General features: G+C 30.4%; 6 protein-coding genes across 7 annotated transcripts; 3 read left to right on the top strand and 3 right to left on the bottom strand.

Annotated features, from left to right (window-relative positions):
- Positions 1–895: 895 nt before the first annotated feature.
- Positions 896–3,117, bottom strand: LOC124940085 (ankyrin repeat-containing protein At5g02620-like). Its single transcript, XM_047480567.1, has 4 exons — positions 2,931–3,117; positions 2,373–2,849; positions 2,142–2,291; positions 896–2,072 (listed from the first exon to the last, which is right to left on the bottom strand). The coding sequence occupies exons 2-4, from the start codon at positions 2,755–2,757 to the stop codon at positions 1,021–1,023; spliced, it is 1,587 nt and encodes a 528-aa protein (XP_047336523.1). The 5' UTR covers positions 2,758–2,849; positions 2,931–3,117; the 3' UTR covers positions 896–1,020.
- Positions 3,118–7,696: 4,579 nt separating this feature from the next.
- Positions 7,697–10,421, bottom strand: LOC124940124 (ankyrin repeat-containing protein ITN1-like). The gene is made up of 5 exons (XM_047480608.1): positions 9,872–10,421; positions 9,601–9,792; positions 9,054–9,533; positions 8,830–8,979; positions 7,697–8,768 (listed from the first exon to the last, which is right to left on the bottom strand). The coding sequence occupies exons 1-5, from the start codon at positions 10,314–10,316 to the stop codon at positions 7,717–7,719; spliced, it is 2,319 nt and encodes a 772-aa protein (XP_047336564.1). The 5' UTR covers positions 10,317–10,421; the 3' UTR covers positions 7,697–7,716.
- Positions 10,422–12,322: 1,901 nt separating this feature from the next.
- LOC124939894 lies at positions 12,323–13,651 on the top strand. The gene is made up of 2 exons (XM_047480351.1): positions 12,323–12,411; positions 13,035–13,651. Exon 2 carries the CDS (start codon positions 13,037–13,039, stop codon positions 13,424–13,426), a length of 390 nt encoding a protein of 129 aa, XP_047336307.1. The 5' UTR covers positions 12,323–12,411; positions 13,035–13,036; the 3' UTR covers positions 13,427–13,651.
- Positions 13,652–14,616: 965 nt separating this feature from the next.
- Positions 14,617–16,420, top strand: LOC124938011 (spore wall protein 2-like). Of its 2 annotated transcripts, XM_047478367.1 has the most exons (3): positions 14,617–14,892; positions 14,971–15,742; positions 15,779–16,420. In XM_047478367.1, exons 2-3 carry the CDS (start codon positions 15,026–15,028, stop codon positions 16,301–16,303), a joined length of 1,242 nt encoding a protein of 413 aa, XP_047334323.1. In that variant the 5' UTR covers positions 14,617–14,892; positions 14,971–15,025; the 3' UTR covers positions 16,304–16,420. The 2 variants fall into 2 exon arrangements, with proteins under 2 accessions (XP_047334323.1, XP_047334322.1); XM_047478366.1 differs by having other exon boundaries at positions 14,971–16,420.
- Positions 16,421–16,529: 109 nt separating this feature from the next.
- LOC124938012 (peroxisomal and mitochondrial division factor 2) lies at positions 16,530–18,039 on the bottom strand. The gene has a single exon (XM_047478368.1). The coding sequence runs from the start codon at positions 17,776–17,778 to the stop codon at positions 16,732–16,734; it is 1,047 nt and encodes a 348-aa protein (XP_047334324.1). The 5' UTR covers positions 17,779–18,039; the 3' UTR covers positions 16,530–16,731.
- A 5,116-nt stretch (positions 18,040–23,155) lies between these two features.
- On the top strand, positions 23,156–26,162 carry LOC124938174 (probable receptor-like protein kinase At2g42960). The gene is made up of 7 exons (XM_047478564.1): positions 23,156–23,771; positions 23,947–24,674; positions 24,764–24,868; positions 24,954–25,076; positions 25,156–25,456; positions 25,525–25,734; positions 25,810–26,162. The coding sequence occupies exons 2-7, from the start codon at positions 24,016–24,018 to the stop codon at positions 25,930–25,932; spliced, it is 1,521 nt and encodes a 506-aa protein (XP_047334520.1). The 5' UTR covers positions 23,156–23,771; positions 23,947–24,015; the 3' UTR covers positions 25,933–26,162.
- Positions 26,163–27,516: the final 1,354 nt, after the last annotated feature.

Below are 27,516 nucleotides of genomic sequence, written 5' to 3'. Positions count from 1 at the left end.
TTTTGCAATTCGATGGCGCCCTTTTATCACCGACAGTCGGTCACTTGGGTGGGTGACAGCCTGACAATTGACGTATGACATTTCTCTCTTTCACACTCTATATATTCAATTTGGATCAAGTTTATTAATTCATTAATTTTAATGCTGAGAGATTAGTTTAACGAAAATATGTTCCATTCATTTAATTCTATTCAGTTTATTTTTATTTTAAATCATTGTTTAATAACTATGATTATATATCTAAATATGTTTTTGTTTATATTATATATTTTTTTTTAAGAATTTATTTTAGCTACAAAATTATAATGGTATCGTACCTGCATTATATATATTTCACTTATTGCAAGACCTGATACATTCACTAAACAAATAAAATATAAATTTTTTTTTTTTTTTAGAAAATAACCATGATGGGTACACTTTTTTAAACTTAGATTTTCGGTGTATATTACAGTAAAAATGTTCCATGACCATTTTTTAGTATGATTTTTTTTTCTCCTGCACAATTAGTCTTACTTTGTTGTTATTATCATGATTTTTCTTAAAAATAGAATGTTTGTATTAATTTAAATATGAAACTTTACAAATTTCCTAATGATGTGTGAAAAAATAGAAGAAATTAATAAGCGATAAAATAGAACAAATCAAACAAACCAATCTCTTAGTAAAAAAATGTCTACTAAATATTTAAGCTCGATTAAAATTTGTCATTATTAAGTTAAAAAAATCTAAAAAAATTATGTCAAATTGATATATATATATATATATTAACAAGAAAATGTACCAATATAAAATAAAAAATGAGTAAATAACTTTTTATTCATCAAAGAGAAACAATTCCAAATTTATTGTTACAAAAGAAAACATGGTCAAACAAATTATTATTACATGAGTACAATTTTAACTAATCATGCTAAAAATCAATGAATAAATAAACACGTCGGTGGTTTTGGTAAAACGCGACAAACAGAATATCCTGAACTGAAGTTGAAAACAAATACAACAATTTATTTGTTCAATCTAGAACAATCTGCGTTTACTGTGCCGAAACAGAGCTTTTGACCAAAACGTCGATCGTAATACCTCAGCCCACAGCTTATAATACAACACAATAAACACCGTCACCGGAACACCCGCCAACGCAGCAACGAAAATAGGCACAATCTTCCCTTTCCCATGATACAGCATAAAGAACGCAGCCGTGAAAGCTAACACCATGCTTCCAATTGACGCGAAAAGCGTCGTCAAACCTAAAGTTAGCTTTCCTGGTAAAGAGAACAAGAAGTCTTCTTCTGCATAACGCGAAGTTAGTATCGACAGGAACATTAAGACTGAAGTAGTTGAAGTTAGCATGGCCACAGCGTCAGAAATCGCAAACGCAGTGAACAACTTCTCATTCAACAGAACTGGAACGCCCGTATCGCTGTTCATTCCACCCGGCACAGTGAACGCCGCAGCGAACACGACGGTGGCGATTAAAGTCGCCACCAGCATACAAGAAGTTGCTGTTTCCTTCATCCATTTCTCACCGTCTCTACGGAGTTCTTGATGCTCCTTGGTGAATAGATCGTGTGGCGTTTTACCTTCAATGTTCTTCGCTTTGGTAAATGATGGTGGCACAATCTTCTCTACTTCCTTAAACCAAAGGAGTTCTCTTTGCATTTGAAGAGCTGCACCTGATACTATGGTTAATCGATTTGCAGGTGCTAATTTTCCAGCAAAATGAAGCATATTGTTGTTTTCTTTGTCTGTAATGCAGACCATTAGATCCTTGATTGCTCCAATCTCATGTATTAGTTTCAAGATGTGTTCTTGTCTGAATCTGATAGCAGTGTGAAATAAACTGTGTTTTTGACTGTTGAAACTCGACATTAGATCTGGGTATGATCCTACAAGCATAACTAAGAACTCTACATTCCCTTGTATAACAGCATCAAATAATAACTTAGATGGTTCATTGATCAAATCTGTAATCTCATTTTCCTGCAATTGTAGAACTTCCTGCCATATTTTAGTAACCAGTTGATGGGCTAGTGTTTTCATCACTGTTTTGTTATACACCCATTTAAAACCTACAATAATAAATGCAGATAAGTAATTCCCTTATGATCAAAATCAATAGGACAAAAAAAAAAACTTACATCTTTTAAGAACTTTTTCCTTGACTCCTAAATGACTACCCCAGCTGAAATCTGATGGCTTTCCTGCTAGGATATGTAGAGCTGTCTCCTTGTTTCGGTTTCGGGCTATTGCTAAATACGGGTATTTGTCCATTATACTCAAAGCTAGATCTGCAATCGAACTTGAGACATGAGACTATTAACAATTGACAATCAATCGACTATTAAGAATTGACAGGTATAACTCATTACCATAGATACCAGTGGAGATGGTTGCACTGAAAATCTCAACCTGTTCTTGGCGTTCCAATTGTTCAAAATTGGTAACATTATATAGATAATATGACATGGGTCTATGTCCAAGTAGAGCTGCTAGATGAAGGGGCACTTTCTGGCCTGCTTGAATCGTGGGTAATTTATCATTCTTCTTAACCATTATCTCAGCAATCTTCACCACTCCAGAGGCTGCAGCAAAACAGAGTGCTGTGTATCCATACTTGTTTTGCAAAGTTAAATCCTCCTTTTTCATAAGATCCACAAGCTTCTGTACAAATTCAACATGTTTTGCTGCAGCTGCAATGTGAAGAACGGTCTCCTGACCCACAGTTATTCCATAGAGGAAAGCAGATGGATGCATATCGTATATGGATTTGGCTAAATCCCAATCACCTCTCAAAGCAGCTTGATAAAGCGGCACACATAAGGCAAGGTGCTCGAATCTGCTTCCACCTACATTTTTCGATTTCAAGCTTATTTATTCACAAAATAAAGATGTAACAATTTATAGCTGGTAAAGAGAATATGTCTTACACTTGATAATAATTGGAGATCTTCTTTGAGCAGATGAACTTTGTGCATAAGAATGGGATTCAGTTTGATGAGATGGATGATTATATGTTTTTTCGACATCAATTTCTGTCGATTCTTTTCGTGGTATACTGGTCTTAGCCACCGGGGTACCAACTAAACCCTTTCCATGTCTTTGAACTGAAGTAGGGCTGTCATCATAGAACACTTGATCTGAAAATTGGTTTCCATGTTTCAGTTAGTAGCAAAGAAGGATTTATTGCAATTTTACAATCTTTACAAGGGATATGAATATTAATAAACCCTTAACTGGATAAACACATACAATATTTGAATCTAAGGTCTTTTATAATAAAAATTAGTCAATAATTATTCTTTTACATTATATAATAAATAAATTTTCATATTTAATTGCATACTGAATAATTATTTTTGTACTATTATTTTTTACAATAGTGATTTATTATGACAAATGATAATAGTTTAAACTTTAAACACACAGAAACTAACCAAGTATAACATACTTTAAAAATATATATATATATATATATGAAAATCCAGAAATTCAATAAATTATTCAATTGAAATCGCTTTAAAAGATTTTAAGAAACGAACCTAAAAAACCTAAAAATAGACGTAAGATAGAATATGCTATAACTAAAATTATATAAATTCTATTTTCTCAAAATAGTCTAGATAATAAAGATAAAGATGTAAAATAACTATTGTTATAACTTTAAAAAATTAAAAAGTCAAATAGTTGGTAGTTTCAATTATATTATATATATTTAAGTAAAATTATAATTTTTATTATGATTATAACATTTTTTTTATAAATTTGTAACTTATAAAATCATTTTTTTTAAAAACATACTATTTTTAATAAAATAATAATAAAAATTATTATAACACTTCTAAAACATGTAAACAATATTACATTAATTTTCTATAAAAATATTTGAATTAATAAATTTATTAACTTCAATCTACTTAAAAATATGCATAAAAATATAGTTTATTATTTTTTAAAATCAGAATTATTATCTGAATTAAGAAAATGATTGAACAGTTAAGTGCAAGAAAACATAGTTTATTAATAAGAATTAATAATAAAAAAAAAAACTTATGATTATAACTTATAACATAAATTTAAAAAATATTTCTATGAAAAGAAATATATTTTTTTGAAAAATTAAGCTGACAACTTTATAATATATAAAATACGTCATTATAAAAAAATGAAATAAACAGATAAAAATGCGGGATGAAGGATTCAAATTGGCGGGATCCTTTTGAATATAAACTTAAAGAATGCTGCGATCGATTTAGGGTTCCTTACTTTTAACCGCACAAATTGTCTGAAATGAAGGTGCAAGCGAGAGAAAGAGAGATAGCTTACATGAAGGAATGGCGGCAGGTGATAGTCCTTGTTGCCAATTTATCAACGGACCTCCAAAATTATGGATCGGCGTGGAAATTTCAGGTACATTACCGGATGTATGAATTGGAAATGCTGAATGCACTGAACTTGTAGGTCTCCAATGGCTGTTTATCGAGGGATCATCAGTGACGTATGTGTTAGGAATGACCGATGAAGGAGGCCAAGATTGCATATGATTGAGTTGAATCTGAGATTTATGCATAAGATCAGGACGATGATGATGAGGAGGAGGAGGCCAAGATTGCACATGATGGAGATGAATCTGAGAAGGAGAAGGAGAAGGAGGCGGTTGTTCGGGAATGGGGAATGACCTCGTGGACGACTCCAATTTGTCTGAATTTTCATCATCATCGGAGTAGACCGGCCGGCGTCTGATGTTATCGCCGGCTAGGTTTTGATTTTCTCTCTTCCGTCCCCGTTTCGGTTTCGGTCCCATTCTGATGATTGTTAAGAAGAAGAAGAATGAAGGAAGAATGATTGTTTAAGTAAACCCCCATTCTCTCCATCTCTTGACTTTGTTTGGTCTTCTTTCTTACTTATTTATAAAGTATTATAATATTTCAAAGTTATTCACATGTTGCATTTATTAATATTGTTTGACCCAAGAAACTAATTATATTTATTTGATTTATTAGCTAAACATTGTGGTTTTACTTATTATTCTTGTTTTATTGTATTGTTTGTTTTTATAGTGGTTAGAGACTCTATCATTATTAATAATTATACATAGACCGTTTCAATGAATATTATTATTAATATTATTATTCTCCTTTAATTAAATTATGAGAAGGGATGGATAAGGGAATTTGAGAGAGGAAATGACGTGACATCATTTCATTGGTTGAAAAATGAAAAAGTGAGAGGAAATAGTTAATTCGATGTTGCTCTTACTGTATCTCACTATTAACTAACACATATACACAAAAGTGAAGCATCACCTTCTTTATTTGTTGATTTTTTCTCTTTGTACGTGTAACACTTTCATAATGGATAAATGTGTAGCATCGAATTAAGAGGAAAGAAAGAGAAATTATTTGATTTTTTCAGCCAAATATATTGTGCCACGTCATTCTCTCTTATATTCCCTCACTCAAATTTTCCCCCAATCATTTCTATATAATTATTAAGAAAAATGATTGGGAGCGACTCATACAGCGAAAGTGATCGATGTTATACAAAAGAGACTTCGTTGTTATACAAAAGAGACCTCGTTGTTATACAAAAGGGACGAGGTCTATTTTGTATAACAGCGATCACTTTCGTATAACAGTGAGGTCACTTTCGCTATGCGAGTCGCTCCCTCAAAGTCGTGCTCTCTCATTCCAAAATTATTAAATCTAACTTTTCAGGTAAACTTTTAAAATTGATAATGGGAATGCAATGGGATGATATAATATTTTACATTTTTACTTAATTAATTTTTTTTTATTTAATATAAAAATTAGCATCATCTAAATTTAGACTTTTAAAGATTCCTTAAATAATTTATACACTTAATATATTTGTATATATTTAGAGTTCTATCTGGCAGAATTCAACATGTACCAAACCTTATCATAAGAGTGGAGGCTTAACTGTACAGTCTGTACTACATATATTTATATTAAAATTAATAAATTTTTAAACATAAATTTTCAACTATATATATATATTTTCTATAATTTAATTTATTATTTTTAAATAATTAGTTAAACTATTTATACTTATAAAATAAATAATTTAAAATATGTTATTTTTATTTATTTTTTTATCTCAATCATATCAATTAAATTTCATAATTATTCTATTAATAAAATAATATTAAAACATTGCATTATTAAAATTAAATAAATATCTAAATTTTATATATAATATTGTTTGGATAAATTATATCATTTTAGTTTTAAAATGAAATATAAATTATAAAATTTAAATAATTTAATAATTTATTTTTTTATATCATAATTTATTATATTCAAATAATTTAATAATTTATTTATTTCAATAAATAGTTTAAAATGATATATTTGTAATAGGTTATTTGTGGTTTTTATATGAAGTATAAATGATATAATTTAATATTTTTATAATGATTTATTATATTTAAATAATTAGTTAATCAATTTAACTATTATCATCAATCAAATTGATATTTAACCTATTCAAATCTCGGCTCGATAAAATTCGAGTTCGTTTAAAAACTTGAAAAGTTAAACGAGTTAAGCTAGAGAGATTTTAGATATCCGTTTAGAGGCTCGTTAATGGGCTCAAATGAGCTCACGAACATGTTTGTTTATGGCTCGTGGGAATATTTATTTGGAGGCTCATTTATAGGCTCGTGAACATTGTCGTTTAAATACTGGTTTAAAACATCGTTTAATATTTATTAATATATTGTTGAGTAGACTTAAATATTTGAGTTTTTTTTAATAAGTCGACTCAATTCTATATATGTTGGGATTCTATATTTATTCGTATTCTAAATTTGTTACACTTGTGTCTTATTTTGCTGGATCTTGTGGAATTAAAAAGCTAAAATATTTGTATTGAAAGCATTGGTTTTAGTCCAGAGTATAAGTTTTACTTTAATTTTATATCTCTTTAAGATTTTCTTTAAGATTTTAGAGACAAAATATTATATAAATTCGTTTCATAATCTTAAACTATTATTACGTAATATTTATTCTAATTACTCAAAACTATTTTCTTTTATGAGTTGGCGTATTTAAGTTTCATCTTAATGAATAATGTTAAAATTGTGTTTTTTTTTTTTTTTGTCATTTTTTTCCTTCCGTTCTAATAGGGTCGGTCCTGGGGTAAGCTCGACAAACCTTCGGGCTAAGGCAGCCCCTTTATTAAAAAGGGTAAGCTATTTAGTTAAATTTATTATAATTAAAACTTTTATTTAATTATGGGTTCAAATCTCAACAAAAACTATTTTTTTTATTAATTTTTTAAATAAGACTTAAACAAAAATATATATATATATATATATATTATTTTTTTCTTTCTTCTGTGCCCAAAACTCGAGACCGATTAATAAATTAATATTTAATAAATAAAAAAAAGGTGAAATATTCTTTTCGATTATAAACAAGCTCTCTAAACGAGTTCTTTATAAGTTTTCTTAACGAGCTTTTATAACTTGTAAACCCAACTAAAATATATACGAGTCGTGAACCTGTTCGGTTTTGCTCGGCTCGCCTAACATGACCTATTTTTCATCTTATCATTTGAGCTACTAAGAGCTAGGTTAATCATTCATAATTTATTAACTCTTTTAAAAGTTGGTTTGATATGATTTTTTTTGAGTTTTTTTTATTACATTTTAATGATCAAATCACTCACGTAAACAAGATAAAACAAGCTTTAGAACAATCTGCGTTTACTGTGCTGAAACAGAAGGTTAGACCAAAACGTGGAACGTAATACCTCAACCCATAGCTTATAATACAACAAAACAAACAAGGTGACTGGAACACCCGCCATTGAAGCAATGAAAATGGGCACACCTTTCATTTCTCCATGATAAAGCATGAAAAATGCAGCTGTGAATGCAAGCACCATGCTCCCGATCGACGCAAAAAGTGTCGTCAAACCCAAAGTTAGCTTTCCAGGTAAAGAGAACAAAAAATCCTGTTCTGCATATCTCGAAGTCAGAATCGAGAGAAATATCAATACTGAAGTAGTCGAAGTTAGCATAGCCACAGCGTCCGAAATCGCAAACGCAGTAAACAACTTCTCCTTGAGAAAAACAGGAATACCCGTATCGTTTTTAATGCCACCCGGCACAGTGAAGGCCGCTGCAAACACGACGGTGGCGATTAAAGTAGCCACCAGCATACAAGAAGTAGCGGTTTCCTTCATCCATTTCTCGCCGTCTCTACGAAGCTCTTGATGTTCCTTCGTGAACAGATCATGTGGCGTTTGACGGCTTGAGTTCTTCATCTTGGTAAAGGATGGTGGGACAATCTTTTCAATTTCCTTAAACCAGAGGAGCTCTCTTTGCATTTGAAGAGCAGCACCTGATACAATGGTTAATCGACTTGGAGGTGCTAATTTTCCAGCAAAATGAAGCATATTGTTGTCGTCTTTGTCTGTAAGACAGACAATTAAGTCTTTTATTGCTCCAATTTCATATATCAGTTTCAAGATGTGTTCTTGTCGGCATAGAATAGCAGTGTGAAACAAACTGTGTTGTCTTCCATTAACACTCCACAATAGATCTGGGTATGATCCTACAAGCATAACTAAGAACTCTACATTTCCTTGTTCAACTGCATCAAATAATAACCTTGATGGTTTACTGATCAAATCTGTAATCTCCTTTTCGGATAATTGTAGAACTTGATTCCATATTTCAGTAACCAGCTGATGAGCCAGTGTTTTCATCACTGCTTTGTTGTACAACCATTTGAAACCTATACATACATTAAATTGTCAAAATAAAGCTTTCTAAATCAATGGAAAAAAAAAACTTACATCTTTTAAGAACCTTTTCCTTGAATCCTAGTTGACTACCCCAGCTGATTTCTGATGGCTTACGCGCTAAGACGTGTAGAGCTGTTTCTTTATGTCGGTTTCGAGTTATTGCTAAAGAGGGGTCTTTCTTCAATATACGCAGAGCCAGATCTGCATTGGGGTATCAAATAATCTTAAACAACCCAACAATGTTTAAATATGGATTTGATGAAATGAGATAGTACCATAGATACCAGTGGAAATGGTTGCACTAAGAAGCTCCACCTGTTCGTCGCGTTCCAAATGTTCGAATTTGGTAACATCGTATAGATAATACGACATGGATCTATGGCCAAGCAAAGCTGCTAGGTGAAGTGGCACCATATTCTGGCTTCCTGGGATCATAGGTAGTTTTGGATTCATCTTAACCATTATCTCAGCAATCTTCACCACTCCAGAGGCTGCAGCAAAACAGAGTGCTGTGTTTCCATACTTGTTCTGCAAAGTTAAATCCTCTACTCCTATAAGATCCACAAGCTTCTTCACAAATTCAACATGTTTTGCTGCAGCTGCAATGTGAAGAACAGTCTCCTCACCCACAGTTATTCCATAGAGGAAAGCAGACGGATGTTTATCGAAAATGGATTTGGCCAAACCCCAATCACCTCTCAAAGCAGCTTGATAAAGTGGCACACACATAGCAAGATGCTCGAACCTGTTTCCACCTACATTTTTCTATTTCAAATAACAATTCTCAAACAGCTGGTAAAGAAGAGAATATAATGGTCTTACTAGTGGTTATAGCAGGAAATCTTCTTTGAACAGTTGAACTCTGTGCATAAGATTGAGATTGAAGTTGATGAGATATATCGATTTCTGTTGATTCTTTTCTTGATACTCTGATCTTAGTATCTGATTCACCCACTAAACCATGTCCATCAGGAGGAGGAGTTGAAGCAGGTCTGTCAATGTAGAACATTGGATCTGAAAAATGATTCCCATGTTTCAATTAGTAGTAGACAGACTCGATCAAGAAAGCTTAGAGATTGAAGAGAGGGCATACAAGCAGGAACGGCGGTGCCGGAAGTTTGACCAGGGGGTAAACTTTGTTGCCAATTAAGCAACGGATCCCCATGTCTGTGAATTGGGGTGGAAAATTCAGGGACACTACCGGAAGTGGCAATTGGAAATGTTGGATGGAGTGAAGTGGTGGGTCTCAAATGGCTGCTGGTGCTGCTGGAGGGTTCGTCTCTGTTGTATGGAACTGAAGTGGCGGAAGGCGGTGGCCAAGAGTGGAGATGATAGAGATGAGAATTAGGGAAAATAACTGGATTGCTCTGAGATTTATGCATAAGATCGGGAAAGGAAGAGGATGGTCTTGTGGATGATTGCCCGTTGACTGAATCTTGATGATCATTAGAGTAGACTTGCTGGTTTTGAATTTGGTAAGATTGTTTTTCCTTTTCCTTTCTTATGGCGGCGGCGTTATGTCTGCGTTTGGGCCTCATAATGATGATGATGATTGCTAGTTAATTAACAAGAAGAGTGATGAAGTGTTTGAGTGTTCTTCATACTTACTTACATGGATAATCTTCAGTATTCTTCTTCTTCATTACCTTTGACTTTATTTAACATGTAATTAGGTTGGATAGACGCTTTTGAGATTGCCACGTCCACCTTCTGATCCGGACATGGCTGACATGAATCAAGCAAAATTTATCATAACCTGAAGATTGTAAAAATTTATAAAAAAAAATACACATTCAAGCAAAATTGATTTTCTACTAAGAATTGTCCTCTCAGTTATCCAAATTAAACAAATATTATTAACATTTAAATATTTTTATCAGCAAAATTTTTATTTCTTTAAAAATCATCACCTAACATTCATTTTTTAAATAATTCAAACTCCATTATTTAAGACTTCCTTTTGAATTTTATTTTTCTTAGATTTTATTCATTTTTTATAAATTTTATCTAAATCAAATTATAATCATTTTATCAATTAAAATAATATTATTTTATTTTTATTAAATTTAAATACAAAATAATATTTTAATAATTTAATTAATTAAAAACTCAAATAATATTTTTTTATATACAAAACAAGATTTTTTGAATAAAAATAAAAAAAACTAAGATCAAATAAGCTCTTTTAATTTTCAATTTTTACTGTCTTGTTTTTTATAAAATAAATAAATAAATAAATAAAATAAAATAAATAAATAAATAAAAACTCAAAATAACTCAAATAACCCAAAATAAAAACAAAAACTCTATAATTACTCCTAACAAAGAATCTCTTAACTAGAATTAGGGGCCAAATAACCCAAAATAAAAACAAAAACTCTATAATTACTCCTAACAAAGAATCTCTTAATTAGAATTAGGGGCGTAAAAGATGAAGTCGATTCCACCGATTCGACAAAAAAAAATATTGGGTTAGGATCAAGGTTTTCAGGTTCAGGTTAGATCCAAAATCTGACATAAAAAAATGGATTGGGTTGAACTTGGGTTAAAGTTGACCTGGATTGGTTAGTTACAAAAAAAAGGTTAGTATTTCGTCTTTTTATCTTAAAGTTATTTGTTTATATTTTGACTAATTTATTTTTATTATTTTTTTTTTAAAAAAATACGTGGGATTAGTTCGATTAAATGATTTGACTAAAAATATACTATGAGTTTATTCGTAATAAGATAATGGAGATAAATAAAATAATTCAACTACTTAAATTATTAAAAAATGTATTACAAATAATTTAATAATAAAAAATCATTTCAAATTGTTCGGGTTGGTCCGAGTTTGAGATAGTTCGAATTGGGGAATTCGGAAGCGGGTTCAAGTAGAGAATTTTTATATGATCATATATTTCAACCAAATCCGAACTCATTGCGACAAGTACACCCTATTAGAATCTTTTCACATAATAATAATAATAATAATAATAATATATACTTAATCACTTTTAAACTTTAAATTATTTTTTTAAATATATATTATATATAATTAATGAGTAAAGATAATATAATATATATATTATATAAATTATTTGAAACTTTATTTTATATATATAGATATAAAAATAAATAATATATTATATAATATATTTAATAATTATATAAATATAAAAATTAATAATATTATATATAAGCGATTTAATAATTATATATATATAAATATAAAAAATAAGATTAAAGATAATATATAAAAAATTAATATTTTTAACTAAAAAATTGACGGAAGAACTATAATTAATGACTTTTCTAAAATTTGAATTGACGATTTATTTCAAAAACTAATTTAAAGGCTTAAAATAAGCGATCGAAATAATTAGAGTACCGCTTACACGTAATTTGTCATAATAATAATAAAAGGACTACTAAAATCATGTAAAAACTACAATGATCTCTTTATAAATTTATTTTGTTTATAGATCTATTTATAACTTTATTAAAATTTAGGACTAAAATATAATTTTGCAACTTTTCCTTTGTCTTTGTTCAGAGGGTTTAGGTCTAGGTTTGTCGCGAAGAGAGAGATCACTCCTCCCGCTGAAGAACGAACGAAGAACCTGCGTTATTCGCCTCTGTCGTGATCTACAGGTTTTTATTTTCTTATTCTCTACTCTTATATGATCCTACGTTAATTCATTCTTGTTTTCTCTGCATGATTTCAACCTTAAATTGTTTGATTCATCAACGAGCATCTGAAAATTGCTTTCTTTTGTCAAATCATTAGTGCCGTTTTACATTAGCACATCAATTGTTTGATAAAATGACCAGCTCAATCTTCTTCCCAATAAAATTGGTTTATGGATAAACTGTTTGCTAGTTGTTAAAGGTAATTACTATGTGTTCTTGGTTCATATTGGAGGAAATGATATTATCATTGTTATTTAATCTTACACTGAACTGCACTATGGTCTAGATGATTGTATCTCCAATGATTTCATAGCTATTTTCACATTTTTCTCTCAAAGATGAGCTTGAATTTTCTGTTGTTTGCCGATTATCTTTGAAATGAAAAGATTCCAGCATTGTTAGAACTCCATTTGTTTAGGGAATTGCTTGTTTCTTGTATTGTGAAGACTATAGATTTCATCAATAGGGTTGCCCCTTTCAGATTGTGTTCTTGAATGTCACTCCATATGCATAATACATGATTACATGGTAGCTAGATTCAAACTCTGAGAATATCTTAATGTAGAAGAATCGAAATCTGACAGGGATGGCTGGAAATGCAGCAAAAACAGTAGCAAAAGCGGTTGTCGAGTACCAATATCCATGGCGCGAGAAGCTGGCGAAATACAAAGATGAGCTGGCTAAAGGCGTGTGGGGATATTGGGAACTTGGGGCATGGAAGCCTCTGAGTATCAGTGCCCGAAGAAGAGCCCAGCTTCGCAAAGAAGTGCTGTTAGCAGGAGAAAACTGGCCATATGATCCGGAGAGAAAGGAGATGAAGACTAGGAGGAAAGGGCACAAATGTGACAGGATATCGGCTGAGAAGAGGGCTCATACAGCTGAATTGATGGAGAAAATGCCTCAAATGCTCGCAGATTACAAGAAGAGAAGGTGGGAGAAGAAGATGAAGGAGGAAGATGCCAAGGAAAAGCTTTAGTGAAAACATGATTCATGTATTTCTTCCTTTGATTATACTTTTGACTTCATTTTCTAATGGGTTTTTCCATGTACTTTCACCATCTATAAATATGGCAATGCTATATATATTGATGTTATGCAAAATAATATAATTTCTTTTTAAGCTTTTCAAAGAATATTGTTTGTTTAAGCTATTTGGTTGATTTCATTGAACAGTGGGTGTTACTTCCCCTAAATCTCTTCAGCCTTTGTTTTCTTGTAAATCCTCTTTGTTCTATCAGGTTGTTATAGCTTTTTTTTTTCATATATATAATTAATATTCATAATTTTTTAAAAATATTTAATTTTTCTTTTTGAGAATGTTAGGTTTCGCTTTTGCTTCGAAGTCCGACTAGTATCCGCTTAACTACTAAGATATTCATATATGGTTGCCACAAGAGAAAAATAGTTTTTAACTATGAATTTAATTTAAAATTTAATTATATTTGGTTCAATCTAAATAATTTTCACTACTTAATTTAGTTAAATAGTAAGAATATTAGTTATATATATTATTATTTTATTTTATATTTAAGGAGAACTCACCCCATTCATTCAAAAGACTTTTTAGGTTCACCAGTCCACCTTGGTGGGTATATATTATTATTTTTTTATATATAATTAAATATAAAATTAATTAAAAAAAGAATTGTACACAAATAATACTAATAAAAGTTATAATTACAAAATAAATTATATAAATTTATTTAAATAAGTTATAATTTTTTTAAATATATAAATATAAAATAATTTAATTTTATGTAAAATTATAAAATTAAAATATTTTTTAAACTTTTAAAACAGTAAAATCTTAATATCACAAATTTAATTAACTATAAATCACCCCCTTAACCAAATCATTTTATGATTTTCTTTTTAATTATTTTAGAAATAAAGGAGGCATAACCCCGTTAATTTTTGTTCTTTTAAACTTATTCTTACCATAGTGCATATTTTATTTGTACTATTGTATAGTAAAAAAATATTATTTTAAATATTACAAAATATATATATTAATATTTTGTTAATAATTGAAATGTATGTGATTAAAGAAGTTATGTAATAATCTTAAAGTGAACCAAAAACAAGTGTCCGGGTGTTGACCAAATGTCAATAGTAGTAGTACTAATATCTTCCACTCCACCTTCTTGGCTCCTTCGTCTACCTTAGCTTTTCTCCGCAGTTCTTCAAAATCTTATCTTCTGCAAACTTACTTTCCTAAGCCGATAATCGTCGGTATTCACTTGATTGCTCATCTTCTTCCTTTTCAATCTATATAGATTTTGAATTTTATGAAAATCTCTTGATCCCCGAATTAAGAACATTGTTTTTCTCTTTTTCTATAATTTCAAGTCTGTAGCAGCTAAAGGTCAAAACAGGGATCAACCCGAATCAGATTGAAGAAGATGATGATGATCTAAGTGGAGTAGCTGAATCTCCTTTCCGGTAAGTTTATTATTAATTGTTCATCGGATCAAGGTGTTTGTCTAACGGGAATGAATCTTATGATGATCTTCTTAACAGGGGTGTAATTAATTCTAGCAATTGTGTGTAAAAGGAAATCAATATCATCAAGGGAATGTCTGCTAGAGTGGATTTTTTCGAGGGAGTGAAGAATCTACATCCACCAAACCAAGCAAGGAAGAGGTTCGATAGAAACTACTCTGGTACAGGCAGTAGCGATAACGATAATATTTCAGGGATGAATGTTAGAACTAGGAATACTAATGAAAATATTCCAAATCATCACATTTCTTCTTGGATGAATCGTCGTAATAGTTTCACAAAAGACCAACCACCACCACCACCTACGACAACATCAACACAACAACCTCCGTTTGCTTATAATGAAATCCATCCTAGAACTTCGGCTCACCTCCATAACTGCCCTTCCTGTGATTACCCTGTCATGGTGCAAGTCACTGCAGACCTATACTACCACCATGTCACCTTCATTCCGGCTGCCATGGCTAGAACAAACCAAACTCATGATGTCAACAATTTCGTTAACCAATCTCAACTTCCTTCACAAGGAAGAAGAACAACAACTCCTCAAGAGTACAGTCCAGTCCAAGAACCAGAAGAAGAAGAAGAAGTTAGCACCTTAACTAACGAGCCTGAAGAAGAAGAGGAGAAGCCAGAAATAATTATGGTAACTGCTCCCAACAAAAAATCCCAACAAGGATTCAGAACCTATGCTAGTATTACTGCGGGTAAGACTATCATGGACACTAAAGAAGATGACAAAAAACCAATGGAGGAAACAGAAGAAACCGAGGATAATGCACATCAAGAAGTGAGATTAGGTCAGGTAGAGGTCGGATTCGTGCAAGTTATTGTTGACGAGAAAGCGAAAGAGAACACTACAGCTTCTCAAGTTGTTGATAATGGTGGTGAAGGCGATGATGATGCAAGCAATGATGGTTTCACTACTGTGGTTTCTTGGAAAAGTAAAATGAAGGCTAAGGCTGCAGCTAAAGCTAAAGAAGCTGGCCATCGCTATGGCTATGGGAGATGGAAGAATAGACTTGGTAAAAATGGTAGGGGTTCTCCAAGAGAAGAGCATAACAAAAATAGTAGAGAGCCAACAGATGAGCAAGCTATGTATGCTAAGGTGGGACACAATGATGGAGGGCCGAGGAGTGAGCATGATAAACGTGCTAGGGGAGGGCTAATAAGAGACGGGCACGATAAACATGGAAGAAGAGGGCCAAGGGATGAACACGGAACAGGAAATCTAAGAGAAGGCGGGCATGATAAACATGGGAGAAAGGATGAACATGGGACAGGAGATCCAAGAGAAGGGCATGATAAACATGGAAGAGGGTCAGGAGAAAGAGGCCAACAGAGGAAATGATCTCCTTTTTCACATTATTATTATTATTCTATTCTTAGATTCAAAATTGCTGTTTTTTCATTCAGAACCTAAATACTATGATTTTGTATAATTGGATGAGCAAATTTTGAATTAGTAGTTAAAAGATGTTTGTACTTTGAGAGGAAACTAATATCCTTAAGTAAACTCTACCAGCTATAGCATAAACCAAAGTGATCATTATCAAGCAAACTTTGGACTTTAAAGGTTGAACAAATGCTAGTATACTCATAATGTTCATCTGATCAACCGAAACTGTTGTGCACAATCAAAAGTTTAGAAAAACTACAAACAACGATTGCCATGAAACAAGTATTCCTCGAGGATTAATAAAAGCAAACCCATAAATTAGAAATCAAAATCAAAGTCAAAATCAAACCCAAACCTGAAAGTTTCTTTTTTATGCCATTTTATTTTTGGTGGTTGGCGTTGTAACGAAGGTAACAAACAGCTGCCAAAGCAGCCACTGTCGCTCCAGTTGAAGCTGCAATCAAAGGCCATTGTGGCTTTAAACCCGTCAATCCATTACGCGCGATCACCCTATCATTAACATCAAGTTCCTTCTCCTTCAACTCAACTATCAATAATTCAGATGTTTCCAATTCCTTGTTCAGTTTATACACCTTCTGCTCCATCTCTTTCACTTTACTCTCGGATTCCTTCAGATGTGCTTCTTGTTTATTCTTCGCAATCTCTAGCTCTTCAGTCTCCTTCTTCAACTTCTCCACTTCCAAGTCATTCTTCACGACGATCGATTCCAATTCCTCTAGCTGAGTTTTCAATCTATGGATTTCAGAATCTTTCTCATCCATTTTGACTCTTGTTTCCTGCTCCATGGCAAATCTCTCGCCCTCAACACTACCTTCTCCATGCTCCAATGCTTCAATCTTCTTCTCCATCTCCCTTACTCTAGCTTCCCTCTGCGTCTTCCCCTCCTTCACACCCTCTTCATCAATCTGAAACCGTTGCACCAGTGAATTCCTTTCATTCTCAAGAATCTGTAACTTAGAATTCTTCTCGAATTCAACCTTCTTAGCCTCGTCAAAAGCTTTCTTCAATTCAATCAACTCCTTATTCGCATCCTGTCCCTCAGTCATCGACGAGATTAGATCACCCTTCAATCTCGATGCTTCCGTCTCCAGTTCAGCCGCCCTAGCCGTGATGAATCGCAGAGCCTTAGTATCCACTTCAGACGTATCAACATATCTCTTCAACTCCAACTTCTCGGTCTCCAGTGCCTCTGCCTCAGCCTTCAGTTTCTCGAATTTCTCCCCCATCAACTCGTTCTCACGAGCCAGTTCTCGCTTCTCCTGTTCAAGTGCCTCGATCTTCTGCAGAAACGGGGATGATTCCTTCTCGTTACCATCGTTAAAGTCGACGAAATCCTCCTCACGATCTTCAATTTCGGCTATCTCCACAGTCCTGCCTTCTCCATTGAAAACCGCTTCATCCGCCATTCTTGATTCTACTAGCAGAAAGACCAGTAATACAGAAAGGTAAACGAAGGAAAACCTAATGGAAGAATTGGTAAGAAATGAACTCTATCATATAGAGGTAATCAGGATCGAGAAGATTTCAATGAATCGAATAATATTTTATTTTGGGAATCATATATCATAATTCATTCGATCAATATTAGGGTTTTAAGCGAAATTTCGACATTTCCATTTCTATTTCCAGCACCGATATTCTTTTCCTTATCCTCCTCAAAGGTTGGAACTAAGAAAGAATCATGTACTCTTGTCGATAGTAATATGTTTTGTCTTAATTTATTACATATTTACAATCTCATAAATTTTGAATATTTTTTTTATTATATATATTTGGTGTAAGATTGTTTTATTTATAGTTATTTAAATTTTAGTTTTATTTGATATAAAATAATTATTCATTTTTTATAACATAACTAATATAATATTTTGAGTAATTATTCAAATCTTAAATAAGTAGTAATAAGGGAATTATTATTTATAGTTACACATTTATCAAACAGGAATAATAATTAAATATGGTAACAATATTTGACAATATTTTAGGAAAATAAGAATTTGATTTATAATAATTGATAGCATTTTTTTATTAAATTTATAAATTTAAATTTAGCTGTAATGAACAAAGTTAAATTATTATTAACAAAAAAATTTGTGCCCAATTTATTTATTTTCAGCAAATGGATTGTGCTTTATGTGCAAGAATATAATTGACATTAATATATAAATATATTATTATAATTGAAATTATTTATCTATGGTTTATGTTCAATGAGACATTGTAGGTTTCAATTTTCAAACCATCCTATAAATAATAATATTATTAAGATTTTATTTGAAAATAGTTATAACCAAAATTTACAAATTATTTAAGTCTTTTTTAAAAGTGATATTTTGTTAATATAAATATAGTAATTATGTTTAAAAATTGTGAAAATTAAATATTAGTTTTAATTTTAATATTCAGTTTGAAAAATATTATTAAAATTCATGTAAAAAGTTGTAAATTTTGTTTGTTGTGCTTTAATTTATATAGTCATACACTTTTTTTAGGATAAATGTTTGAACATGGTGCATTATTGTATAAAACACAATTTTAGTTTTCAATAATGAGTTTCTTTTTGATAAATATATAATTTTAATTTAATTTGGAAAATTTCCTATCCTAATTTTCTTTTCTTTTTAAAATACTCTTACTTAAACTTTACTCTAATATTTTAATTAGGGTTGAATAAGATTATAAAGGTGTCATGTAATCCACTTGGCATCTTAGCAATAAAAAAATAACTTGACCAACAAAATAATTTTAATATCTAAAATTTGGCAAAAGTAATAAATTTAAGGGTCTTTGTCTTTTTAATTTGCTAAACAATTTTGAATATAAATTATGGACCACGTGACACCAACCTCTATTTTATTAAGAAAAAAATGAATAAGATTAAAAGTTTCATATTTAATTTTTAATAAAAAAAAATATTTTCATTTTACATAAAATGTCTTATTATATAAATTGTATTAGTCACCCACAAATAAATAAATCTCAATAATAATAATAATAATAATAATAATAATAATAATAATAATAATAATAATAATAATAATAATAATAATAATAATAAATGAAATAAGATAATATTTGAAAACAGTGAATTAGATAGAGAATGACTATCAAACTCAAGAAAAACTAAATAATTGTTGTAGTTGCTTTGTGGTGAACAATCTCAGGTAAAAAAATGAAAAATGTTTATATAAATATTGTTTTTATAATTTTTTTTTTTTTATTAAAATCATGAAAAATACAAAAACCTATTGACTGTGATCAAACAAAATATGTATTTATGAAATGTTACTTAGTAATGATAATTGGTTGGTTTGTTTAATTTATTGAAAAAAGTAAATTATTTTGGGGAGATGATCATCCTTTCAAGTATTAATAGTTGAAGACTTTCTCTTATTTTAGTTAGGTAATACTTAATTAATTTATAGAGATATAATTATTAATTACTAAATATTTAATAAATAAATTTTGACTTAATCAGGAATACGAGGTTAAGTTTTGAAAAAAATAAATATAGTAGCTTAAAAAAAGTTTGAATTAAATATTCTTATGTTTAGACGTGTGTGTACCGTTTAGCATAAATTGGAATTAACAATATATTTCTATTTCCAATTCACACAATTTGATATTCAATTTGAAATATAAAATTGCAATTTAATTAAATTTGTATGGGTAAAAAATATCATAAAAATATTTTTAAAATATATTATTTATATTTTTAAAATATTTTTTTGACACAATTTATTATGGTAGTTCAAGTATAATTTTTGTTAAGAATTCGATAATAATTATAAACAAAATATTAGCTAGCAAATGTTAATTTTTAAAATAAAAATAATAATTTAACACTTTCTATTTAAAAATAATAATATTTGAGAATTACAAAATGACATTAATTTTAATAAAATTATCGTTCAAATTTCAATTCTTAATCACTTGTTAACAAAAATAAAAAAAATAAAAATTACTACTAATAATAATTCATTACAACAACCATAACTCCATTTCAAAGTTAGCAACACACCTTAATTTTTGTGTCCTTTATCTTATTTTTTTTATTCTAAATGACTGAATCCTTCAAGAAAAGCCAAACTAAATAAATTATTAAATAATTTTATACGAATTAAATTATTAAAAAGAGTTTTTATTAAGTGAAAAAAATATATGATATTAATAATTTGATTTCAAATTAACTCATTCAATATTGTAAAAGGTTTTTATTGGGTTATTCATGTATAATATTGATTATTTTTTTTTAAAAAAACTTTATTCATTTGAGTTAAATTTTTTATAATGAAATAAACTCAAAATAATATATAATCTATTACACTTTTATATTTTCCAACTAGCCACCACAACTCAAGTACAAAATATACCCATTAAGATATTTTTATTTCATTAGCCCTCTTGTAATAAATTTATATTTGTTATAATTTTCCGATTCAGAATATCATAAATTTAATAAAATAAATTTTGCGAGCGAATAAACTATCACATATAAATAAAATAAAACATACTTGATCATTTAATGAATGATTTAAATAATATAAAACAAATAATAAAAGAATAAATTGAAACAATCAATCTAATTAAAACATATTCCATGTATAAATGAGTATTATCAAACTAACTTGAACATTTAAATTTTAATAAATAAATTAAAACGAATAAAATTAGATCATTCCATGTTAAGTTATTTAAAATTAAAAAGAAAAGTAATGACATATAACCAAAAGGAACAAGACCTCTGAGTTGGGGAATCTTGCACGTTGATGGATTTATGGGAAAGATTATTGTTGGAGAGGTAAAAGGCTGACAATGTCACAAAAAAGTGAAGAAATAATGGAAACAAACACACCCCATAATATTATTGTTGTTGCCTCGTGGGGTCCACAAACAATGGTTTAAGTGTTTAACAACTAAATTATATGACAAAGCACATCTAATTTTTACGTTTAACTAATAATCTTTTTTATTTTGTTTTATTGAAAAGCCTGAAAAAGCCTCTGTCTATTCTTCTTTTTTTTCTTCTCAAATATTATTACTTTATTCTAAAGTCCTTTTTAATTAATATATATTTATCATTTTCGTAATTTAATAATTAATCTTGTAAAAGTAGTTAATTTTTAAATTTTAAAAGAATGATCTTAAATTTGTATAATTTATATATTATTTGGATTTTATAATTTGACAGGAATAGGGTAAATTTATATTTAAAATATTAAAAATAAGTTATTATTTGTTTAAATAAATTATTCTTCTAATTTAATACTTTTATAACTATTAATTCTTTTGTAGAGTCAATTTAATTTTTAGATTAATCTAGTATTTATTTATGTATAAATAATTTTTTATGAAGTAAATTTTGAATTTTAATAATTTCTTATTTTTAATGTATTAATCTAAATTATTTTATTTAAGAAATAAGATCTTATATTTAATTCTTACTTGAAAAAAATCTTAATTTAAATGAGGAGATAATAATTGGGAATTGTGTTTTTTTGCTTATTTCATTTGTGAATAATTTAAACAAATATGATATTTTGAAAAATAAATATATTCTTTTGTTAGTGGTGCCTTTATGTCTCCCCCAAGCACATTATTATTACATCCAAGGAAGGTATTTTTCCTCAATACGTTATCTCTTTCTTTCTCTTGTTAAATGGAGATGACAAAATGGTCCTTAAGAGCCGTTACTAGTTGCTACAAACTAGGTCGGATTAGTCAAACAATCTAGAATCTAATATATTCACCAATTTCCATTATCTAATATGTTATTTTTATTATATATAATTTATTAGAAATAATTAGGAAAAGAAATTTGGGAGAGAAAATGATTGTGTGTCATAATTTGATTTGTTAAAAAAATAATAATTTTTTTTTCTCTTTTCATCATTTATCACTTTTTAAGCCAGTGTTATGATAATATATTCTCTCCTCATATCACTCTTCATAATTTATTTATTTTACAAAAATATTCATTTATATTAAAAATAAAAATAATTTATTAAGTACAACGAAACATGACATAAAAAACGGTATTTAATAAGTTTTCGAACTCGTAAATCTCGAGAAAACGATTAACTCTTTGATAGACTCTAATGACTTTTTGAACGAATATCAGAAAACGTCATAATAATAGTATTATGAATGATAGATATCGGACGACGATCATTCAAAGTTTGACGATTTTTCTCTAACTAAATAGTCTATCAAAGAATAATTATGATTGTAGCTCAAATATAATATGTATCCGCATCAATCCAAAGTTTTTCAGCAATTATCTAAATACTCAAACATATTATATATTCATTTTATTATAAAATAAACTAACTTTAATTAAATTATATATATATTAATTTTAAGAAATGAACATGGAAAGATGTTTCATAAAAATAAACCAAAATATTAACATTATTTTTTATTAACTAAAAAATTTAAAATATAAAGATATTTTTGGTATTTTAATCCAAAAAAATAATTATTTAAAAAAAAACTTGAAATAAAAACCAACCATCCTAAAAAAACCAAAATTTGATTTAAAAAAAAAAATCAAAATTTAGTCTTAAAATATGTTTGATTATATTTATATTAAATAACTAAAATATAATTTTATATTTAAATTTGATAAAAATAAATAAAAAATAATTTGTTATTTGGATTGATTAAGCTATAAGGATAGATCTGAGAATGATGAGATGAAACAAGCTCTAAATTTGGGCTTCCGTCCCGCTCGGTTGACTGTAATTTTCTCTCTCCCTTCTTAATTGAACATAGCAGAACAGAGCACATCATCATTTTTCACTTTCTCTTTTTACATTCAATTGAATTGAATTGAATTGGATTTCACCCTTCTTCATAAATTCATCTTCCTCAATCCTCACCCACAAATGGCAGACTAGTAATAGCTTTGAAGGACTCGCTCTCTCTCTCTCTAGTTTGCTCCACTGTAAACGAAGCGTGTTCTTTCCAATTTCTACTATCTTCTCCTTCTCCTCAATTCCGCAAAAACCCACAAATGAATTCCGTCTCTTTCTCTTTTTTTCCTGTCTCCTCTTCAAATCCAGCCTATCATTCTCTCTCTCTGAACATAATTGCGTTTCTACATTAAGCTGCTTTCGGTTATTAGGTTTTTGTCTGGCAGTTTACAAGCATTTCTTTATTCTTTTCTCAATTCCTTCTGGCCCACTGCGGGTCTTACCCCTCTCTCTCTCTCTCTCTCTCTCTCTCTGCTTCTATACCACTCTTCCCGTATTAACTCTCCGGCGGATTTCTGTCACAATTCAACTCCTACCCCCCCTCATTGATTTGATTCTATATTAATTAACCCTTTATGCATTTCTCCGGTTTCCTGAAACAACAAGATCAAGGGGGGAGTTAAGATTGGATCGCAGTAATGAAGGTTATCATTTTTATTTTACTTTGTTCGGAAGTCATGCTTTATAGCTAGTCTTTGTAATATGAGTAGATTTAGATTCGTTTAGAGCCAACATCGTCGAAAGATTGAGAATTTTCTTTAGATCAGGTTAATACGAACTGGATTTGATCATGGATTGATATGTTGAATGGATTCACAGGTTACTTTGGTCCGAATATTGCCGCAGAAAGATTGTGCTTAGAAGGGTATTGAGTTTGATTAATTGGAAATGTCATCTGAAAACCTAGATTCAGAACTGTCGAAGAAGACATGGGTTTTTGGTTTAAAGTTATGGGTGATTATAGGAATATGTGTTGGAGTATTCATAATGTTGATAATGTGTCTCTTATCCCTTTATGTTATGTTCAGAAGAGAATCGAGAAGAAGAAAAAGAGGGTTGGATAATTACTCTCTTACCCAGATACCAGATGTGTCTAAAGAAATCGGTATTGATAGGGTTAGGGTTCCTGAACGTTTAATCTCTGCAAATCATGATAAATGGAGTGAAAGAAACTCAGACAAGATGTTGGTTCATCATCTGCTTAAGAGCAAATCAATTGATGGTGCTGATAATGTAAGCCAATGCAGTTCGGTTTATCATCAGGAAAGAGGTTTCAGTGGAGAAGATGGTGGTGGTGGTGGTTCGGGGACGATAATGAAGCAGTCTTCTTCACAGTCTTATGGACATTCAATGCCTTCTCCATTGATTGGATTGCCTGAATTCTCTCAACTTGGATGGGGTCATTGGTTTACTCTGAGAGACCTTCAACTCGCCACAGATCGATTCTCTGCCAAGAATGTTATCGGGGAAGGTGGTTATGGAGTTGTGTACAGCGGCAGGCTGATAAACGGAACTGAGGTGGCTGTGAAGAAGATCCTTAATAACATGTAAGAGTCATATGATGATTCCTTCCTTAAAGTTGTTGTCATGAAAATGTTTTTCTTTTTGTTATATATTTCTGATTGAATTCGGACAGGGGTCAAGCTGAGAAAGAATTCAGAGTCGAAGTAGAGGCGATAGGTCATGTTCGTCATAAGAATCTGGTGCGGCTTCTTGGCTATTGCATCGAAGGAGTTCACAGGTTTAATTTTCTTGGGTATTGATTGTATTTGACTAGTATTTGATTCGTTCATTCATTCACATATTTTGATTGTTGTTGAAAACAGAATGCTGGTTTATGAATATGTTAACAATGGAAACTTGGAACAATGGCTTCATGGAGATATGAAACAATATGGTCTGCTAACATGGGAATCCCGTATGAAGGTTCTTCTTGGAACCGCAAAGGCGTAAGTCTAGAACTTACGATTTCTTATCTAGATCTCATAATATAACATATTTCAGCAATCTTATTTGAAAAATATTCAGGCTTTCTTATTTACACGAAGCAATAGAACCGAAAGTAGTGCATCGGGACATAAAATCTAGTAACATCCTGATCGATCACGAATTCAATGCGAAAGTTTCAGACTTTGGATTGGCCAAGCTATTGGGTTCTGGAGAAAGCCATGTGAACACGAGAGTAATGGGGACATTCGGTTACGTGGCACCTGAATACGCAAATAGTGGCATGTTGAATGAGAAGAGCGATGTCTATAGTTTTGGTGTCTTGTTACTAGAAACTGTGACAGGAAGGGACCCTGTCGATTATAGTCGTCCAGCTAACGAGGTTAATTTCTTATCTCGGTCTCTCTTTTTTTTTCTTATACAAGTAAAAATCCAATATATTAATTGCAGGTCAATCTTGTGGAGTGGCTTAAAATGATGGTTGGAAATAGACGAGCAGAAGAAGTGGTGGATATGAGCCTGGAAGTTAAGCCATCAACCCGGGCGCTTAAACGCGCCCTCTTAGTTGCAATTAGGTGTGTTGATCCCGACTCAGAGAAACGACCCAAAATGAGTCAAACTGTTAGAATGCTCGAATCTGATGAATTTGCTTACAGGGAGGTAATATATAAAGATGATTGGAAACACTTTTGCTATAAAAATAATTGGGTTGTTGATAATATTGATTGATTTTAGGATCGAAGAAACAGGAGAAGCCGAACTGCGAGTATGGAAATTGAGTCCGCGATTGTGGACACTGAAAATCGAGGGGAACAGGTTGATGAGCGCGAGTCTGAGATAACGCAATTGGCAGTTTAGACAGACTTTCTAAATAAACGGTAACATTAAGAGACAGGTTTATTTTTCTCTTTGTTGAGATTGAAATGATTTTCTATGTTTTTTAGTCAGTTTGTAACACAGACAGAAGAATATTAAGGATTTGGAGGGATTCATGATTAATTATGTACAGTTAGTTTGGATGTTTTGAAATGAATTGTCTTTTTTGTATGTTCTAAGTTGGTCTTATTAAGGATTTGATTCATCGTTCACTATTTCTTAAGAAAGTGGTCTCTTAGTATTTGAAACAAAACATACACCCTACAAAAAGAACAAAATAATTGAAATTAAGCAGTTCTCGTGAACCTCCACCGACCACCAATCTTTCATTTTTATTTTTCTAATTAAGTAATCTATATCAAACTTATAATAATAAAAAAACATGTGATGAAATTTGGTCACGAGATTGAATATAGAAAATAGATAGATGGATAGAATGCATGTGGGCAGGTTAGTATGATAATATCTTGTTTCAATAATGCAAGGACTCTGAAATTCCCCCATTTCTAGAGAATCTATATATCAGCTGTCATCTATCATCAAACCACACAAATATCTCATTACAGACTGATTTTTCATATGAGATTCATTCTTTTAATTTGTTTTTTCCAACCATTTCATTCTTCATTTTATTATACATTTTTTTTTAAAAAAGATTAGTTTAATTGAAAAAAATCGTTTAAACTTAACATGAGAGTAAATATTAGTTACCGATAAATAATTAGTATTCATGTATATTAATAAGGTCTCCACACGAATTCACAATAGTTGCCTCGTCTCTTTCTGATTTATGAGCTCGCTTAAGGTTTTTCGGATCTAATCTCCGACATCGTCATGATAATGTCATTGTGAATAATCCTTAACGACCTATTTTGGTTATTAAATGTTTTCCTATTTCTTTCTAACCAGTTAGTCCACAAGAAAATATAGGAATAAATGTCAAACTTTTAAGTCTCGTATTTCTAGTCGCACAATCCATGCCTCCCAATAGCTATTGACGATCTCTGACATAACTCATTGGATTCGGTCAAATCCCATAAAAGGCTCCATATATTTGTAATAACATGACAATTTAAAGTATACGAGAAACCGTCTCAATTTCTTTATTAAACATACGACAACGACTCACATTAATCATGCATTTTAGCAACATATATTATCAGTCAGAATTCCGCTGTGAATAACACTCCAACCGGAAAAAATATCTTGGTATGCATCTTAGACTTTCATAATTTTTTTTAACAAAGATCAATCAGATTAACTTTATTGAACAAAGTCTAACAATGTCCGACATTAAAATTATTCAAATCACGTCACTACATAAAATTCTGAGAAGACGGGTTTAACCCCATATTTCTAACCTGAGTGGTGGAAAGAAAAATAAATAAATAAATAAATATATATATATATAGGGCAAATTACCTGGGCGGCCCTCGAACTATTTCGATCGTTCACTTTTGGCCCTTAAACTAATTTTTAAAACAGATCGCCCTTCAACTTTTATAAAGGTCACTAGTGGCCCTTCCGTCAAATTTTTAGTTAAACCTAACGGTTTAAGTTTAAAAT

This window comes from Impatiens glandulifera, chromosome 5 (assembly GCF_907164915.1).
Source record: "Impatiens glandulifera chromosome 5, dImpGla2.1, whole genome shotgun sequence".
In the NCBI taxonomy this organism is placed as follows: Eukaryota; Viridiplantae; Streptophyta; class Magnoliopsida; order Ericales; family Balsaminaceae; genus Impatiens; species Impatiens glandulifera.
The sequence above is the reverse complement of the archived record's forward strand: the minus strand, read 5'-3'. Positions and strand labels throughout refer to the sequence as shown.